Below are 19,874 nucleotides of genomic sequence, written 5' to 3'. Positions count from 1 at the left end.
TGCTGAGTGGAAAGAAACTGCATGCCTTCTCAACTCTTAAGAGACAAGACTGCAGTTCATTGGCTAGTACCAAGTGACACATTTCCAACTAAGGAAACAGCACATGTTAATAGCTACCAGTCGAGTTAGCCTAAATGTATGTATATATAAAAGACAACAAAAACACTGAGGTTATTTGTTCTTTCCCCTTTATTGCTTACAGTTGAACTAAACTAGTATTATCTTGCTAGTTTAATCCTTCCTACCAGTCAAAGTATAGCAATATGCATTAGCCAGTAACCATATGGAACACATTCTATCGTACAGTTTCAGCACCAAAACAAAGACTCTTAAGCACATATCAGCGTCTACTTCCTTGTTATAGTAACTATACTCATTCTGAAGCTAGCTAGTAGCTACTGATCTGATTACTGATAGGTCATCACCAGTAAGTGAGCAACCGGCCAAGGGAACTAAGCTAATGAAACGTTAGCTACTCACTTGTGTTAGCTTCGGAGAGGCTGGTGATTAGCATGCCTAGGCTGGTCACCTACTGGATTGCCTTCTTCCTCTGCTAGCCATTAGCATGAATAGCCTACTGTTAGCCTTGAATAGGCTGGCAACTAACATACGTAGCCTGGTCACCCTTGACTCATACTTTATTCTTTAAAGAAAATGTTACTAATAAAAATATTTGGCATACAACATTTGTGTCATGTATTAGATGCATTGATGTGTTCTTTTGATGGTTTACTGTAATCCAACATCAAACCAACACGGCTTCCAATTCAGCAGATGGCTTAAGGCCGACTCCACCTTTTATTTTTTTAAATTACGGTAATATCAATATTTTGCAATCACCAACAAAAAACATGTACTTTAAAAAATACATTATATGCTAAAACTATTCTCATTACATACTTACAAAAAGAAAAATTAATCTCAAACTTAGCGGAGGATATTGTATTAAAGACTAAATATTCAGGGTAATAAATTTAAATACAAAAGTTTTCAAGAAGGAGGTCAACTGAAATACATTTTTAGACTTCACAAAACATTTGTACTTACAGAACAAATTTAGTTCATTCTTCCAGAGTATGAAGAATGTGGGCTAGTTTTAAAGAACATCACATACATAAACAATATTTATGTATGCAATGCTAATCAGGAAATATTATTTATGCCATAGTCAATATTTTGTATGAAAAAGTAGTTTATGTTCCAAACGGCCCGTTATAGTTTATCATTTACATGCTGTCCATAGTGAGTAAGTATGGCACCGCTTTCCACTGCTATGCGATATTCGCCATGACTCCACTTCCTTAGCAATGCAACCAGCAGTCACATCCTGTGGGTCAGCTGGTAGACCACATGGACCAGGTGCTGAGGCTGTAGTCCTCACTGCGGTCCACCTGGGTTTGATTCCCAGTCTTGGGCCATTTGCTGCCTGTCTCCTTCTCTCTCCTCCCTATTTCCTGTCCTTTTACTATTCAAAAATATTATTCCGATAAACCCAGTTTTATTTAGGCCAACTAATTTGCTGTTACATCAGGCTACTTCCCCTTAGCTCCTTGCAGATCTCTGCCTTAAACACTTACATAAGCTCAGGATGAGCTGAAGACAGAACAGAAACAGACTGGATGTTGATCATGGCCTCAGAGTTGGTTTGTGTAGCAGAACTACAGACTTAAGAAGCTCAATTCTCCCATTTCCCTGACAATCCTAGTTTATGACGCTAGTGTTACACCTGAGACTGAATCTAGAGCTGCTGAACTCTCACCGTTCCGTTTTACTCTATAGACCTCAGATTTCCGGTGGAAGGCAGTCCTGTCATCTGCAGAAATACTGAGATGACTCTGCAGTTGTTGATTGCATCAAAGAGACGGGGTGCAGAAAACCGGTGGACTGCTGTGTGGCATGATGTGTTCACTGAGATCTGTGAACAAAGGAGATGAACGTTTTTATGAAAGGGTTTTGTAACTATTTTCATCATGGGAAAGGAAGTGGACCTGATGGAGGATTAGAAATATCTCTGTGTTCACCTAAAATCATCCTGTATGACTGTAGACCCAACGCTGAGACAAAGCAGGCTGCTGCCCGTCTTTAGAAAACTTTGCAGATCAAAGACTTTACTATTAGCTCTTTTTTTTTTGATGACTCTTTTAAAAATATTATATTTTCTATATTGGTAACAGACTCTTGTTGCAAGAATGTGTGCCAATAATTGTTCTTTGAAAACATTTTAAAGTTTATTGGGACCAGGGTTGGATAATATAGCTGATAAACTTAGTGAGATGTTGTATATATTCATATCAGTCGATATCATCTATTGTCAAGATTGATAATTATTGATTACTTTTTTGTTCTAAATATCTGACATACAGCCAAACTGGTGGCATCACCTTCCCTTGTTTTATCCACAGTTTTGTTTTTTATTTTGAAACAGTTATGAGGCACAGGGGTGAAACCTGAAATTGCTCAACAGGATGTTGCTAGGTAACCAGAGAGTTACCTAGCAACTCTTTGGTTGCCAATTAGGTGGGTGGGTTGGTTAATGGCGCCCACCTAGCTTAGCTGGCCATGAGAGGTTGACTGAAGAAAGCCTTTGCTACGCCTACATCTCCCAGAATTCTATGCAGTTCTGGCTCAGAGTTCAGTGAAATGATTGAAAATTCTATCAGACATATTATTTAATCATCTTGATAAGTTGTCTCACAATATATATTGTTATTGATTTATTGTCCAGCCCTAACTGGGACTTGTTCATTTCACACTCTATGGTGCCTACCCTCACACCGCCTCATTTCTCGTCTTCACAAAGCCGATTCTGAAATTTGTTCTGGTCATTTTTGCTGGTCAGATTGTTCACGCAAAAAGTCCTGCAAAACCAGATTTGATCATATCAAGCCGTGACCAGGGGCTTCAGGGTGGGCTTCCTGTGCGGACCTGAAACTCACGCTTCCCCCAGTGGAAACTTCAGCTGTGCAGATCACACCATCACCACATGAGTAAAGGTAAACAAGAGACCACATGAGAATGAGAGATGCACTCTGCACCAGTGGTGATATTTTTAGACCTTGGGGGATTTTTATGGTGATTGTTTTCTGTTTTCAAGCTGCATGTGCAGAGATGCAGAAGCCTGTGAAATATTAATTTCTTATTTAATGGAAACGGTCTTGTGTTTCTTCGACATCAGCAGAAAACAAAGATTTTCACACGTTTGTAACAGAAAACGCAGCTAATATGTTGGGTTTCACTTTGCTAATATAAATGTCAAAGTATAAATACTGATGAGAAGTCAGAGGGCAGAGCCGTTGTTGTAAAGCAGCAGGAGAAAAACAAGCTGCATCAGAGCTCTGACCACAGAGACATCCTGTCAGGACGGAGGAGAGGTGGGGCCGACAAACCACCAGGGCTGAGGTCGACGTGAGCGGGCCGGGCCAGAGCGGGAACTCAGCGACAACAACACTCTGCTCTCTGTATTAGTCAGCTGGCTGCAGAACTAAAAATACATCAAGTCTAACGTTGAAGTCAGCATCTGAGCACCAAGGCTTGCAAATAATAAGATCTACTTTATGATTTGGTTCCAAAAGCAAAGGTCACAGCTCGAAGCCAACGTCTTTAGACGCACAGAGCAGAGAGGTCTTTACACATTGTTTGAGCTTCAGAGAATAGAGAACAGAAGCAAACCTTTTATGTCTGACCGCAGCATGTGGGCGCTCCGCCTTTCAAGCAAGCAAATGTTTACTTTGCAACACTTCTTAGATCTGAAGGGTTTTTTTTTATTTGAAATACTGATTTCTTCAAACTCAATACCATACATGACCACATCCAAGTGCTGTAGAAACTAATTGTTGAACATTTGATTGCTTAGATCAGTTATTTGTATGGAGGGTAGACAGGAAGCTGCTCCCTGCTGGCAAACGGCTGAACTGAGTACAGCTGCTGTTTATTTTAGAACCAAATTCAAGTGAAAAACTCAGCATGTTTTATCAGGCTAATGTGGCGAAACCTGAGTCTATCACTGCAGTTTGCAGAGTGAGGCAACCTTAAAGGCAAACAGTGCTATAGTTAGTGCTATGCACCTTTAAAAATAAGCATTTTTGCTTATTATCTCTTATTATCTCATAAATATGGTGACTATGATACCAAATATCATTGATCTTTCTGTTTTGAAACTCTCTGTTTTAGAACTTGGACATAACCACACTATCAACCTGGGAGAAAATGGCAGCTTTTCTCCCAACCACAGCTCAGTGTGTTTATTCAAATTAAATCATCAGTTTTGAAATGAGTGAAGTAAAGCTATTGGTCAGCAGGGGGCTCTGGACTCCTCACACTTTTATTGCAATGAAAATATATACATATATATATATTTGTCAAACCTGAATGTTTCTTTCAATTCTTAGATGGTTTTATGCTGAGGCTCCAAAAACAAGTAGGTTATGTTAATGGATATGTGTGTGAGTGTGACCTTGCTAACTGACTGCTAGCTACAGTCAGTTAGCAAGCAGTGGTGGTGCTGCTTGCTCCACTCCTTGGTGATGCAAGGAGTGGTGGCTCCTTGCATCACCACTGCAAGGAGCCAACATCACCACAGATAAAATGTTTATGTGTCTGAAGCATGTTGTCTACTTGCTAGATGCACAGCAACACTGAGTGTGTGATCAGTATTACAGTGCACTACTGACCACACACTCATGAAATAAACTTCTCCAGTCATCTAAACACATCAACCAAAAGGTTGGAACATTTAGTCTACAGCGTTGTCTTACTGTTTACCAGGTCTTCCTCTCCACCTGTGTGGTGGAGGTGGTGTGGTCTGCACAGCACAAGTTTCCACTGGCGGAAACATCAGTGCTGGCTGAGTGCAAACACAGGAAACCTGACCAGAAGCCCAAACCCACAACAACTTGTCTCTGACCAAACCTTGATCATGTCGGGTCTGGTGTGAACACAATGACAGTCAGAGACAAGCAGGAACCAAGATAATGAATTGGAGGCACATGTAAGAGACCTGCAACTTCAGGTTGTTTTTTTAGTATTCAGATTTTTATTGTGTCACTCAGAGAGGTGCTGGGTTCAATATTTATATCCAATTGTATACAATCAAACCAATTTATGCAATCATACTAAGACATTTAATTACAAACTACATTCCAGATTGATCCTACAGTATAGTCCAATCAAGTTCAATTGTCCACAAATAAAAAAAGTATATTTTAAGAATTAAGACCTATGTTGGTTTTATTAGGTCTCACAATGAACTAACCTCATTGTCAGGTAATCAACAAGACATTACTTGCTACATTTTCGCATTAAAAATGTATAAATGGTGCCATGCAGCTTCTCCAGCAAAAAGAGATAATAAATGTAAGCATGGAAGACACACTCTGGCCTTAATCAACTAAAAACAAAACCAACCAACATCACCACAGATAAAATGTTTATGTGTCTGAAGCAAACACATGCTCTGAGTGAAGCGATGGAGCCCGCTGGTCTTCACAGGCAGTTTGCTGCCAACATGTTGTCTGAAAACCACAAACTCAACAGATGCTACTTTGTGGTTGAGAGACCAACGGTGAACCAGCGACACTCTTCTGTCGTGAACCTCTGTGAGGTCAGCAAACAGGAAGCCTCCGCCTCGTTTCCAGTTACTTCACGTCACCTGTCACTACGACCCCCAAAGAGCAGCTTACCTTAAATAGTCTTAACAATGCGTCAGCAATAATGTTCATTTCTGACTTCAGGGTGAGTTGGAAAACTCAAACTTTTCAGCCAGCACCAAGTTGTTCACAATTGTGAGGAGGGAGGAAGATGGTTTTCAAATCTTTATACCCACAAATCAAAGTCTTCACTCCCACACAGCGATACATGTGGTTTAGATGTAAGCAGATCTAAAGCTTCTGAGACAAAAGGTGGATAAAAAGGCCAAATCAATAAACCTCCCAAGTTTAAGTATTTCATGCTTCCATCCATCCATTTTCTTACACCCTGATCCCATTGGTCAGAAGGGGTCCTGGTGCCTTTGTCCAGCTCTCACATATTTGTTGAAGCTGTCACGATGTCATGACATGTTATGAGAAAGATCATCTGTGGGAGAAATGCCTTCTCCCAGTGCTAACTAGAAACAACCAATTAGAGTGAGGAGGCGGGTCTTAGTGCTGTCAATCACAATTTTGTAAGGCACTGGTCATCTCACCTCTCCTGCAGTTTATCCCTATCAGCAGATCCTGCTGTGAATGCTCATGCTAGTTAGCATAGCCATTGATGACAGCAGATAAGCAGTTTTCCTGTAATGGTAAATTGTGTCTCCCCCACTAGTCCATTTAGCAGCAAGTGTATGAGAGGGATTGGCAGTGCTAAGCCCCTCCTCCTGGCTCTGATTGGTTGTTTTTGGTTGGGATTAATGCGTTTCTTCAGACAGCAGCAGAGAGAGAAAGTGAAGGAGGATGATCTTTTCACAGATTATCTGACTCATAACAAATTGTCATGACATGGTGACAGTTTTAGTACATATGTTAACAACATATTCTTTATGAAGTGACATACTGCAGCTTTCAGAGGAGCAGCCTGCTGGTCATTCCACTCCTGAGTGTTAGCATCAGTTAGGACTCCTCTCACTAGCAGTGTTACCTCATCGCTTGTGTTCTGAGCTACACAGAGAACCAGGAGACTCTGAATCCCAGAATGCACTGCTAGCTCTTTTTCCTACTCTGCTCCAGGTGAACAAAGGACTTTCTGTTTGTCTATAGTCTGCATTTGGGAAGACGTTCTTATCCTGATGAAGACAGGATAAGAAGAACTGCATCTCTGAAGAAAGACGATCCACTGATGTGTTTGACCAGTCGCTGGTTTAACTAGCATCTGTCTCCCGGCTGAAGATAAGCTTGAGCTTTTTTGAAATTTTGCAGAAATAATTGAAATACTTAATTGTCCAAATATAGATCTCTGATCCTGTAGACAAATCAAAGCTGCTGCTTAATGAGTTTACACATTGATTTCATGAGTAATTCACTGTTATGTTTTTTGTATGTTCTGAGAAACATACAGAACCTCCTTATTCTACAGAAAGGTTCAAACAAATCCCTTCATGTTGCTGAATAAATTACAAAAGTGCAAAGCAAATAAATGGTAATAATTGATAAAATTATACAATAAGTGTAATAATAATAGTAAAAATGTATGTTTTGAAGTTCATGGGTAAAATAAAAAATTAGCAGATTCCTTATTTCTGTTTTACAAAGAAACATTTACATAACAGTCAGAGCAGCACAGACTTTCTTGAGTGCTCTCCCTGATTAAACTGGGACCTAAACGAAGCTATTTAGGAATCTGCTTAGTTGCACCAAATGACTGGAAAGTAATGAAAACCATCCCTTCTGATTTATTTGAGTTAGACTGATGTTAAGTTAATGTCATTTTTACTTTTCTACAACCTCAGCAGCTGTGTAATACAGTGTTTTACATGAAAGTGATTTGTTCTGAAACAAACTAATTTCTGCGTAAATTATTTGAAATAACTGGGAACTGTTAACTTGGGGAAAAAAAATGTCTGATAAAAATTTTATTTATTTTTTTACTCAGCTCTGATGTTTGATGATGCATATTCGCTAAAACTGAAATGCTTTAAACACCCTGGGATTTTTCCCCCCCCAAAACCCAAAATTTGCTGCCTGCAATCCACTTGCACCAATTTGACAGAAGGTCTTGTTTTCTGAGAATGACCAACAACCGTCAGTGAATAAGTGATCACGTTTCCTGAACATGACATGCTGTCACTCCTACTGGGCCACACAAGTACAGTCTTGACTATAAAGTGAAGGAAGGATTGAAGTTCCTTTCATTCAGCAGTTTGACCAAGATGACACCTGCACACTTTGTCTTCTGGCTGACATGTCTGCCCCTGGTGAACATGGGTGAGTTTGTGCTTTTGTGTCTTAAGTGTAATTCCTTTGAAGTTTGTGACTTTGGTTTCATGTGTTAATTATGGGTGTGATTCATTCGGCCTTTTCCTTTCCTCAGCTCAGAAAAAAACCGTCTCCTTGGCTGTCCGTCAGAAAAGCAGCGTTTTGTCAGCTGAAGCTGGAGAGACTTTGACTTTGGATTGTTCCTATGAAACTGATGAGGCTGCCAAGTTCAGCTGGTATAAACTCACCTTGGGACAAAAACCACAACTCATTTCCACTGTGTTCAAATATGGACAGCGTACTTTTTACAATGAATTTGAAAACAATCCACGTTTCAGCCTGGACTCTGGAGAAGGTAAAAACCACCTGATTATTACCGAGCTGCAGCCTTCAGACACAGCCACTTACTACTGCTCCAGTGGTTACATGTACAATTTCGAATTTGGAAATGGCACTACGGTGTTCGTGAAGGGTTCAGACTCAAACATGCAGACTTTGGTCCATCAGGTAGAATCTGAGGCCGTCCAGCCGGGAGGTCATGTGACTCTAACCTGCACAGCAGAAACTGGGAGCTGTGATGGAGAACACAGTGTTTACTGGTTCAGGAACAATGGAGAATCAGTTCCAGGACTCCTTTACAGCCGCAGAGGCAGGAACGATCAGTGTGGCCAGAAAACTCAGGAGCGAACCGGTTCATGTCGGTACAGCCTGCTGCTGCAGAACCTGACTGGGTCTCAGGCTGGAACCTACTACTGTGCTGTGGCTTCCTGTGGACACATAGTGTTTGGAAATGGAACCAAACTGGGCTTTAAAGGTAAGCAACTTTATAGCTGAACTTCTCCACTGCTTTCTCCCTGAATGTCTGCTGCATTCCTTGGTCTTCATGATGCTGTGTAATCACTATTGCTCTCTAATAATAAATAAACACATTTGTTTACACATTCTTCTGATTTTTACTTGCAATAAATTTTGTAAATCATCAATGGTATTACAATAGAATAGAATTTTACTTCTTAACTCAACTGGGAAAGCTGAGGTGTAACAGCACCATCAAAATGCAGATTCACATAAAAACAAAGATCCTCTTAAATGTATATATATATGTACGCGCAAATAGTATTAATAATAATAATAATAATATACTGTACAAAATAATGACTTGAAAAAATACTGTGCGGCTGTTAGAAATAGAAATTTTGTGCTCTGATCAAAAGGATGTGCAAGGATGACTTTTTTTCGTAGTGTGCATAATGTTCATGTGTATTGAACATAAATAGACAGTTTATAAAACTATATATCAGTGCAGTGCAGAAAAACATGTGAAATCGCAGCAGAAATGGGAGCAGTGATAGTTCTAGAGCCTAACAGAGGCTGAAAGGAAGTTTCTATGGTAACTCTCCTTGGCGTATCCAGGATGCAGCAGTCTGTCACTGAAGGAGCTCTCCAGTTCTGTAAAAGTGTCCTAGTGTCCTAGTCCAAGGCATGTTAGCTACTAAACTTTTACAAGGCACTGTGAAGATTATTTTCTCTGACTAAAAGTAAAAAAAATACTTTCTCTCTTTTCTGACGTTTTTACAGATGAGGTGAATTCTATGCATCTTCTTACTGGAGCTTTGGCCTTCACTTCCTTCTTGAGTTTTTTACAAGCTCTCTTGTTGTTCAGGATTTATAAGAGAAAGAACTCCAACACCTCCGGTACCACAGCTGCTTGTTTCTAACGTCTGCCGACTGAAAACGGCTTCGGGAAACTAAATTTGTGTTCTTTTTTCAGAACCTCATTCCAGACTCTCCTATCCTGACACAAGAACTGCAGAGGTTTTTATCGTCTCCGTTACCGATTTTAGTTTATTTCATAAAATTTCTCTGGACACCTTTTATTTTACCTATTAAATCTTTACATTTCAATGTGTTTGTACCATTAGAGCGAAGACCAAGATGAAGAAGACCTCCAGTATGCAGGTTTGAGGCTCCAGAAGGTTTACACATCAACAGGACAAGACCAGAGAAATGAAATGATCGACTGTGTGTACTCTGCTATAAAGAAGTAAAACTGGAGTTTAGTTTTGTATGATCATGACATCAAAAATGCTATAACCATCAATTGTTATTAACGTTGCCACTGGCAACCTCTTGTAAGAAATGATATTAAAATGACATAAAGCTGTATAGTAGAAAAAGATGTTTGATATAATAAAATATATTTGGGTTGGTCTACTTAAATAATGACCAGTGCTTGAACTCTTTCCACATTTTATCAACCTACAGCCTCAAATGTCGATGTTTGTTCTGGGATTTTATCTGATCCGTTCACCTCAAACATGTCGACTGAGTTCTAAATAATTTCAAAGGTTCAGAATAACTAGTGATTAAACACATCACTGTTGTTAAATTGCCTTATAATTTACCAGCCACAGAAATGACAAAACTGAAAATCACATAAGATTTTTTTTTAAATCATCTTAACTGTTAAACAGCCTGAAGAGCCTTTTAAAAAAAATAAAAATAAATCTAATTAATCTTGATCCTCTTCATTACTGTTCAGTCCACAACAAACAGAGGTTTTTTTTTTTTCAATATTCAGGGATAAACAAAATAATGAAGCTGAGCTCAAAGTGCAACAAGTGACTGTGATAGTAAAACATAAATTAAGGTTTTTTTTCCTCTTAAATTCAAATTTTATCATTATAATGGCATACTTTACTAAGAAAACACATTTTTAACCTTAAGCAATTAATCACACTATGAAATTAAAATTTGTCCCATTGAAGATGAATACATTTCTGTAATGTTTCTTACTGTTTTTCTATTTCCGTCATCTAGCAATATATATAAAATCACATTAAGTGTAAAGAAACGACCCTTTGTATTAAATTTAAAAACTTGCGTTGAATGTTTTCTACCATAATTTAATTACTAAGTTCCATTTCTCAGAGTATTTAACAGTATTGCGATTGGGTTCCGACACGCGCAATAATAATGATGTATAGATAAATGAAAAAAATATTCTCCTTCCACATGATTGATATGTCCTATATGATCAACTGTAAAATCGATCTCTCTTGAAAGAGCAGGATGAACGTCAGCAGGTTCACCTGAGCCCTGGATCCCTGCAGCCCCTCCAGAGTCTCCCTGTGCCTCTCGTTGCTCAGCATGTCATGGTGGGATTGCAGCTGTGCCATTTCTTTTAATACTTTTAGACGGTGGATTGAACAGAGCTCTGTGAAGTGTTTGGTTTATTGTGCTACATTCAGCAATGAAAGAAGAATTCATCTCCTTGGATGTTTTATTATCAACAACAATAACCAAATTTGGCTTTGTTTCTTTGGTAAATCAATTTACAAAATAAACTTTGGTGTCAATGTGAAAACAGATTCTAAAATAATAAATAATAGAAATATTTAACCCAAAAGAAGTGATTACATAAATATTCACCACTGACGATCACTGACCTAATTCGACAGAGGTCCAGCCAACTGGTGCTAGTAGTCAGGTAGTCTCACAATGAGAGGCATGGAGACCACCTGAGGTCCATTCACTGGTTAATCAGTAGTCCTGGCAACCATTACAGCAAGAAGACACAGAAAATCAGAAGTTGTTTTTCTTTTTCTCTGACCTAAATCAGCAACACTTCTATATATCTACATGTAGTTTTAGTCACACTTATAGTTTTTCAGTATTTTTTCAGTTGCCAAATTCACTGTTGTGTCTTTGTGCAATGACAAAAAAAAAAGTCTCAGTTTAAGTCTAGGAGAAAATGCGATTGAAAAGTATCAGTCAGGGGATGGATATGAAATGACCTCTACGGCCCTGAACATCCTCTGGGGTCCAGTTAAATCCATCATCAAGAAATGGAAGGAATATGGCCCACGTGTAAACCTGCCTAGGTCAGGTCGTCCTCACAACCCGAGTGACTGTGCAAGAAGGAGACTATTGAGAGAGGACACCGGGTTACCATAACAACGCTGAAGGAGCTACAAGCTGCAGCATGGAGGAGTGGGCATGCTGCAGACTTCATGGTGAAGAGGAATAAAGTTCATTGGTCTGATGAAACCAGGATGGAGCTTTTTGGTCTCATCAGACAAGACTCTTTTAACACTGCACACCACCACAAACACACCATCCCCACTGTGAAGCATGGTGGTGGCAGCATCATGCTGTGGGGATGCTTCTCAGCAGCAGGCCCTGGAAGGTAAAATAATGATTTGTTTCTATCTTCAGAAGAACTATGACTTTAGAGAGCATTTATTTTCCAACAAGTTGAAGACAAAAAGGGGGGTGTTCTGGACTGGTCCACTAAAAACCGATCCTGTTACAGCAATCTCCCATAATAAGCATTCTTTTTACGCGAGATTGCTTAAAAGGCAACAACGATGTAAGCTAGACTGATGCTACATGTTTGTCTAGGAGTGAATGAATGACTTGATGCAATCTAACCAGTTTCCTTAAACTTATTAACCAAATTTAGAATAAACTAAACCTGATTTGAACTAACCCTAACCTTACCATAGAATCTGCCTGTTGGATTTTATTCATTTCTAAATCCATATTTATGATTCCACTAGTCAAACAGAGTGGGACTGTGTACTGAAAGAATGCTGCTGAGTCAGTTAAAAGCCATAGACAGATGGAACCTGTCAGAGATAAAGTAGAGATCGCTGCATTGCATTGACACTTCCTCCTTAGCAGTCACCATGCTGTAACACTTTTTACCTCTAGGGGGCACTGCAACACTGTCTGCAACAGTTCGGCAACTTTTGGCCTGAATGGCTCATATGACATTATGTAGAAATGTCAAATAGATATAACTAATGTGTATAATAACATAACAATAATGTAAAAACCTATCCTTTGTACTGCATTTTTTTTCCTCTACTTTGAAGCAGTACAATGTAAAAAATAAAAAAAATATGATACAAACATCTCTTACATTATGACATCACACATCTGGCTGAGTCTGACATCGAAGTAGACAGGCTAAATTGATAAAGTTGTTGATCTGACTGACAAACATTTAGAAAATAGATTTCATAACGTTTGGTGTCTCTTCTTAATTGTTTATGAGAAATCTGTTACTATTATCTCTATAAGTAGCCCATCTTTTATAAATTAATGAATTAATTTTTCTTTCATCACACATATGTGACTAATTGAAGTTATTTTCATAGCATTATATTAAATGGCATTATTCGTTTGCTGTCTTTTTTCTGCTGTGCATATTTGATTTATTTTACCTGAGTTTCATTTTGCTGGGTGAGTCTCCTGTTTGTGGACTAAAATCTGTTAAAATGTGTCTATTGTACATGGTCTTGTAATGTTTCTGTCAATATATTGCTAATAATCAATAAAAAAGACATTTGAAAGGACGCAGAACCATTTGTGTGGGGGCCCAAAGCCCAGGAAGAGTTGTTGTTTTGGGTTCTAGGCTGGGTTTAGGACTAAGGTTTAGGTTAGGGTTAGGGTTAGGCTGAAGAAATGATTGAAAAATCAATGGAAGTCAATTCAAGGTTCTTGTGAAGATAGAAAGACATGCTATGTGTATGTCCATGCATGCATATGCATGTGTGCATGTAGGTTTAGGTTGGTGGTTGGCAGAGTGTGTGTAGAGTAAGCAGGGGTGTATGTGTGTATCTGTCACCTGTAGGTGCAGACCATCAACAATGAAAACACTCAGCATCAGAGGGTGGGAACTGCAGCCTCGGCTCTTGAAGGCGACAGCAGGCGAATGGGCCAGTCGCCTCCAGCAGCCAAACGTCCAACACAGAAGCAGGTTGCTAGGAAGCCACCGTGGCGGGTTGGGCCTCAAGCCCCCACACAAACAACACCCCACCAAGGCGTCTCTTTCTCATGCAAACGAGTCAAATGGTCCTCTGGTGGAGGAGTGAGATGTGTGAGCAGGAAGCTGAAGTCGACACCACAGACCACACACACATCAGAGAGCACTAACACCACTTCAGCCTGATCTGACTCTACCCATCATAGCTTCACAGCCGTAGTTCACTGGAGTTTGATCTGTTTTGTTTGTTAATGTCTTATTTTTATATATTGTTCATTCTTAGATATTTACTGGTTTTAATTGCAAATATTCAGTAATTCTTTTTCTTTCGCTTCTGTATACTGTTTGAGTAATAATATTTTGGAAGAGTAGATTCGTTTCCAGCCCCTTTTTTTGTCATCACAGCTGTAAGCCTTTTGGGTTTTGTCTCCACCACCTTCTCGGGTCTCAGGTGTTCGCCACTATTGTAATTTAATTGGCACTACTTTGTAAAGAGGAAGGTTACGCTCTGTTATAAAAGCAATAAAGGCGAAGCCTCGTTGTCTCTGTGTGTTCCGGACAGCAGGGCTGTGTGGCTACCAGTTAAACAATGTTTCCTGTCTCCTATGTACTTGATAAATACGTTAGTACTTCTGCAAAGGTGTCTACACAAACTGCAGCTGGTGATGAAGAGTCCAGACGTTCCTGTGGAAATAACAGGAGTCCCTATGCAGAAGAACAAGCAGATATTTATGCAAATGTTTCTTGACAAAGTAAATCCTGCTGAGTCATATTAGATGTAATAAACAGACATTTGTAGCTTTCCTACATATTCTATATAGCAGAACTTAGATCTGATCATTTTGATCTAATCCTTCTGTTGTAGCTCTGACTGTGTGTTTTATGCTGCCAGAAGATGAATCTCAACACCATTAGCACTGACTGTATCTCAGTTTTCTTTTTCTGAAAACAATGTTCTCATTTGTGGCTTTGTATTTTTGCAGGTTGCTGTGGTGACCACCAGTGCACTCTCCTCCCTTTTCATGTGCCGGCAGTGGTCAGGTTAATGACCACTGCCACGAAATGATCTCCTGTCTGCTGCTAGGGCATTGATAGACATTGTCAGCCCAGACACAGAGCTGTGTGTGTTACGATGACCCGCATGTCATGGCGGAGGGTACGCGCATTACTGTATACAGCTCTGACCTTCTGCATAATGGCCCATAGTGCATCTGTCTGATGTCTGTTGCTGCAGCAGCTGCCGATCAGTATCATCACAGTCTGGATGCCTTTAGGGTCTTCAAAAGGCATTTCTTCTGGCAATGCTTGAGCCTGAGTTATAGTCGCACTTTTAGAGGATCTTGTAGATGCACTAGCCAGGACAGCTGTGTGACTTTTATAATTGATCCAAACATTGGTGCAATATTCGTCAAAAATGCAAGAGCACCTTCCAAATCATCCAGTTTGAGTCAGCCCACACCGGGCTGCTATGTGGAGGTGCATGACCAGGTGCCATGACAGTGTGCAAAGTCAATGCAGAGGGTTGGACAACGGGTACCAGCATCCTCACGCCCAGTTCAATGCATCAACTATAAACCCAGCTTGAAAGTGAAGGGTTTGGACAGTGCTCTTGCAGAGAACGTTCACTTGTATATATTCACTGTGTGAGCTCCTTTTAGGAGAATACCGCACCAATGTCTATGTCAAGCATAAAAGACACACCTCCTGCTCAACTTGTGTGAAACAAGTTGATCATAGGTTCACTGCTTTCAAAGTGAACCTATGAAAGCACAACTATAACTCTGCTGAGGTTCTCCTTTGTGTTTATTTTGATCCTCCACCAGGACTTCCCTCTCCACGGCTTCAAACTGGATTTTTTTTTTTTACGGTTGCTTTGTTCTACCATTTGTCTATGATTATATCCAGCAGCTCATAAAAAAAATCCTCATTTATGTAGAGCAGTATGCACCTCTTTAACACAAGCAGTTTAGCGCTCCACATTTGAAATCTTTTAAGTCCAACCCAGTAGTGTTAGACATGTAACCCAAAAAGTTACGTTTTGGTTTCTTCTAACCAGAACTTGGTCTTCCACATGTTTGCTGTATTTCCTACATGGCTTGTGGTAAACTACAAGATGGTCTTCTTGAGGTTTTCTTTCAATAGTTGCTTTCTTCTTGACATTATACAACTGAGTTATCCTGCTGACAGATTATTCAACTTGAGTTATGAGACGCTGCATCATATCCAGATTTACAGTGGGCCTCCTGGCTGCTTCACTGATCGATGCTCACCTTTCCTGGTTGAGTCCACAGGGATGTCTTCGTAGCTCTGAGGATGTGCCAAACACTGTCATTGTTCTGCAGGACAGAATGAACAGCCCTCTGTGAGACGTTCAAAGTTGGTAAAATTATTTTATAACTTAACCCTTTAAACTCCTTTACAACTTTACCTCTGGGTTTGGTGGCTCTTCTGTCTGAGAACGTCCTGCTTGAAGTTTGAAGTGGAAACTCGCTGATGATCTGTTTTTATGTGTCATCTTGGCCTCATGATGTCAAAACGTGAACAGCATGATGAGGAGGACTGTCAGAATACCAGTTCTGATTGAACCAGGAAATTTATTGGTCGATTCACTGACGGATTAGAAACACTCTTTGTGAATTTTGCTGTTAATCTCCTTGTTAGAAACCAGGAAGTTGTGCAAAATAAACTGTAAAGGTTGTAGTGGATTTTAGGTTCAGCTTGTGGTCTTTGTTCACCAGAAAGCCAAACATCTCTAACTTTTTGTGAGTAGTGGAGCTCAGTGTCTCTGAGTTCCCGTCCTCAGGGTCCACTGCCCTGCATGTTACAGATGTTTCCCTTCTGCCTCACGCCTGACTTGAATGGATGGGTGATTAACAGCCTTCTGCATCACTTGATGGCATACAGAAGAGGTCAGGCAATCATTTGAACCAGGTGTTCTGGAAGAGAGACACGTCTAAAATATGCAGGGCAGTGGTCCATGAGGACTGGAGTTGAGAAACATTGATGTAGATAAACTTCAGTGTTTGCAGCCAGATGCTGCCTATCTTCAGTGAGTCTGTTGTTTGGAGTGTAATCTCTTCTGCCATCACCTGCTGGGGCAACAGCAGCAGAGCCAGGGATTTAAAAAAACCTGAACTGGGTGATGAAGAAGGACGATTCTGTTCCAGGGATTGAAGTGGAACCTCTGGAGATGACGGTGGTGAAGGATTGTCCAAAAAAAAAAAAAAAATCCCTGTAACTATGCTCATCCTCTTCACAAGACTTTAGAATGACAGGGTGCCACGCTGCTTTCAGTATAAATAAGTTAACAATAACCAAACTGGTTAGTTTACTGATGGTATAATTAAACTTTTATTGAATCGAATTGCATATTTCTAAAGTCAAAATTTGATCAAGAGAAACACAAGCCTTCTGATGTGAAGTGAACTGTTCACCACTCCCCTTTCTAATAAATCTCCCTGCATAAGAAGCGGCCAAACTGAGACATGGTTGTACGCAGAATGGAGAACTTCATGCAGATAACAGTTATACTTCTCTGCAGCCACAGTAAGTATGATATTAAATCATCTTCAACATGGACTCCATTTAAACTGTGTTCTTTAACTTTATCAGTCTTCCATTCTTGCTTATTTACTTTTGTCATCTTAGAGTTGAATCTGTTTGTTTCAGGTTGGATCTGTGAGTCTCTAACTGTGGACGTCCATCCTGGTGAGGACATCACTCTGTCCTGCTCCAACATTTCTCCATCTCCAACCCAGACAGACTGGTTCAGAGTGGTTCATGGAACCAAACCCAGCTGCATCTCCTCCATGTACGGTGCTGAAGGCGAACCTTCATACTGCGATGGATTCCACCGTGAAAAATTTATCATGAGTTCCAACAAGACAGTTTTCTTTCTTCAAATCAAACAAGTGGACCTGATGGACTCTGGGTTGTATTTCTGTGGATTTTATGTAAAGAAACATACAGTTATTGGCAGAGCAACAGAGTTAACCATTAAAGGTAAGACTGACTCGGTGTTCCTTAATAATCTCAGAACGTTTTTGTTGTAATACAAAGTTATTGCAAAATTTAAAAGAAGAAATAACCGACCAAAAAATATCATCCATATTTTCAGCTAACAGAGACTCCAAAGACGAGGGGGATTCTGATAATACAAGTAGGTTATTTGTCTTAGAGAAGAGTTCACTGGATTTTACTGCAGCAAAAATACCACTTTGCTCAATAGATGAAAAATAAAATGTAATATGTAAATATTTATAGAAGAAGCGGAGCAACTGATGGACCTGATGCCTGGGATTTTAGGTTCTCTGACTGCTCTTCTCTTTGTAGCAGTCGTTGTTCTGGCTGTTAAAAACAGGAGACTTGAGAGAGGTACAGTTTGATTATATTATTGGACAACTTATTCCAAGCTAATTTAGAACAGAACAATAAATATGTAATCAGCAATAAACTAACCAGACTTTTCCATTTGTCTTTTAGCTTCAAGGCTGCAGAAAGAAAGAAACGAGGTAAACTGAGTAATTTAACTGACACTGTATGAACCAAGGTTATTATAGTCAACTAAAATGAACAAAATGGCAAAAACTGAAATGGGAAAAAAAAAAAAAGATAATTGATGGTGGAAAACTAACTGGAACAGTATAAATAACTGTAACATACTGAAACCCTTCGTTTTTGTGGCTTTGGGCAATCTGACTGCTTGCTTCATGATCACGCTCATCAACTTGACTGTTAAAATCTATCAGATGGATTCAGCTACACCTAGATTAGTGCATCCATACGAAGAACCACTTGTGTCAAATATCAAGCAGTGCTTAAGATTTTCTGGGGAAACTGAGCAGTGAGACGGCTGCAGCAGCAGTTTCCTGATTTTTGCCCTGGTTTGCTCAGCTGTCAGCGCTCAACGCTGTCTTCTTCTCCTCAGCCTTTTTTCCCTCTTTTCAGCGCCAGCATTGACAGCATGTTAAAATGCAAATCTTGAGGAAGGTTTTGTTGGACTGTCATGTTTCTCAACCCTCACAGAACAGTTCTGTTGTGCCGTTTCCAGTTCAGACAGTGAAACCTGTCCTGTGTGACTTGTGAATTTCCAGTGTGTTTCTTGCGTTAGAAGTTCCTTTCTGTAAACTTTAAAACCAGGCTTAAGACTCTTTTTTGTCTCTTAGTACTTTGAATAATTACCTAGAAGATTTAAGGTTAAAGTGGACCCACGTTTGAATCAGCCCGAAGATTCAGGAGCCTGATGGCCGTCTGACATTAAACAGTACTGGAGTGAAACTGGAACAATTTATGACTTTGGATTGAATATAATATATAATATTTATTCACTGGTTAAGTAAATAGAATCACTCAGGGTAAAGAGACGTTCAAAAGAATGAGATTGTTCTTGACACTACTCACTACTAGTAGTGTAGTAGTAGTGTTGTCCACTACTTCATGACCCGACATTGGATGAGCAGAAAATAATAATAAATGAAGCATGTTAGATTATATTTCCTTTCATCCTGAAGAAACACTGATTATGTTATTTTAGGTGATATTCACTAGATGCAGTTAGTCAGCGTGGGGCTGGACTAACACAGCCCCACACAGCAATGCAGGCCTACATGTGCCTGACGGGAGGCTTTGTATCATAATAGAAAGTTTTTAAAGTATTTTTAATTATTAACTGAGCTTACTGTATTTGAGGATCAATTGGAATGTATGTGTGATTGAATCAAAAATGACTTTTGTCTTTTGTAAAGTGCCTTGAGACGACATTTGTTGTGAAATGGCTCCACATAAATAACTATAACTGAGCTGAGTGTGACGCAGTAAACAACATGTCTGCCAGGTGTTGAGATGCTTCTCTTCCATAACACTGATTCCTCTGTTCCCAGACTCTGGGCTCTTCTGACCTCCACTCTGCTCTGCTGAGGTTCTTCCCAAACACTGAACAAATCATGAAGGCATCAAAACACATCGCAGTGGAGACTCATGTTCTGTATACCAACAGCAGATAAATATCATCTTGTATATTTGGCTGAAAATGTTTGCTATTAATTCAATGCAGTTTTTTTGTATCTGAATTAGAGATAAAGCTGTTAAATGTCTATTAGCTAGTATTAAAAAAATCCAGTTAAACTGTATCCAGTTCTTTCATGCATCCCTGTGTCAATGAATGGTTTTTATTTTTGTTATGCGCATTAAATTATTTCATGTTGTATTAAAAG

General features: G+C 39.6%; 2 protein-coding genes across 2 annotated transcripts; both read left to right on the top strand.

Moving 5' to 3' along the window:
• Positions 1-7,838: 7,838 nt before the first annotated feature.
• On the top strand, positions 7,839-10,095 carry LOC102234006 (immunoglobulin kappa light chain-like). The gene is made up of 5 exons (XM_014469124.2): positions 7,839-7,898; positions 8,005-8,703; positions 9,468-9,584; positions 9,661-9,704; positions 9,812-10,095. Exons 1-5 carry the CDS (start codon positions 7,844-7,846, stop codon positions 9,935-9,937), a joined length of 1,041 nt encoding a protein of 346 aa, XP_014324610.2. The 5' UTR covers positions 7,839-7,843; the 3' UTR covers positions 9,938-10,095.
• A 7,030-nt stretch (positions 10,096-17,125) lies between these two features.
• Positions 17,126-19,874, top strand: LOC111611048. The gene is made up of 6 exons (XM_023346663.1): positions 17,126-17,208; positions 17,332-17,664; positions 17,780-17,821; positions 17,926-18,036; positions 18,145-18,173; positions 19,542-19,874. The coding sequence occupies exons 1-6, from the start codon at positions 17,148-17,150 to the stop codon at positions 19,662-19,664; spliced, it is 699 nt and encodes a 232-aa protein (XP_023202431.1). The 5' UTR covers positions 17,126-17,147; the 3' UTR covers positions 19,665-19,874.

The sequence above is a fragment of the Xiphophorus maculatus genome, chromosome 14, assembly GCF_002775205.1.
Source record: "Xiphophorus maculatus strain JP 163 A chromosome 14, X_maculatus-5.0-male, whole genome shotgun sequence".
Lineage (NCBI taxonomy): Eukaryota > Metazoa > Chordata > Actinopteri > Cyprinodontiformes > Poeciliidae > Xiphophorus > Xiphophorus maculatus.
The sequence above is the reverse complement of the archived record's forward strand: the minus strand, read 5'-3'. Positions and strand labels throughout refer to the sequence as shown.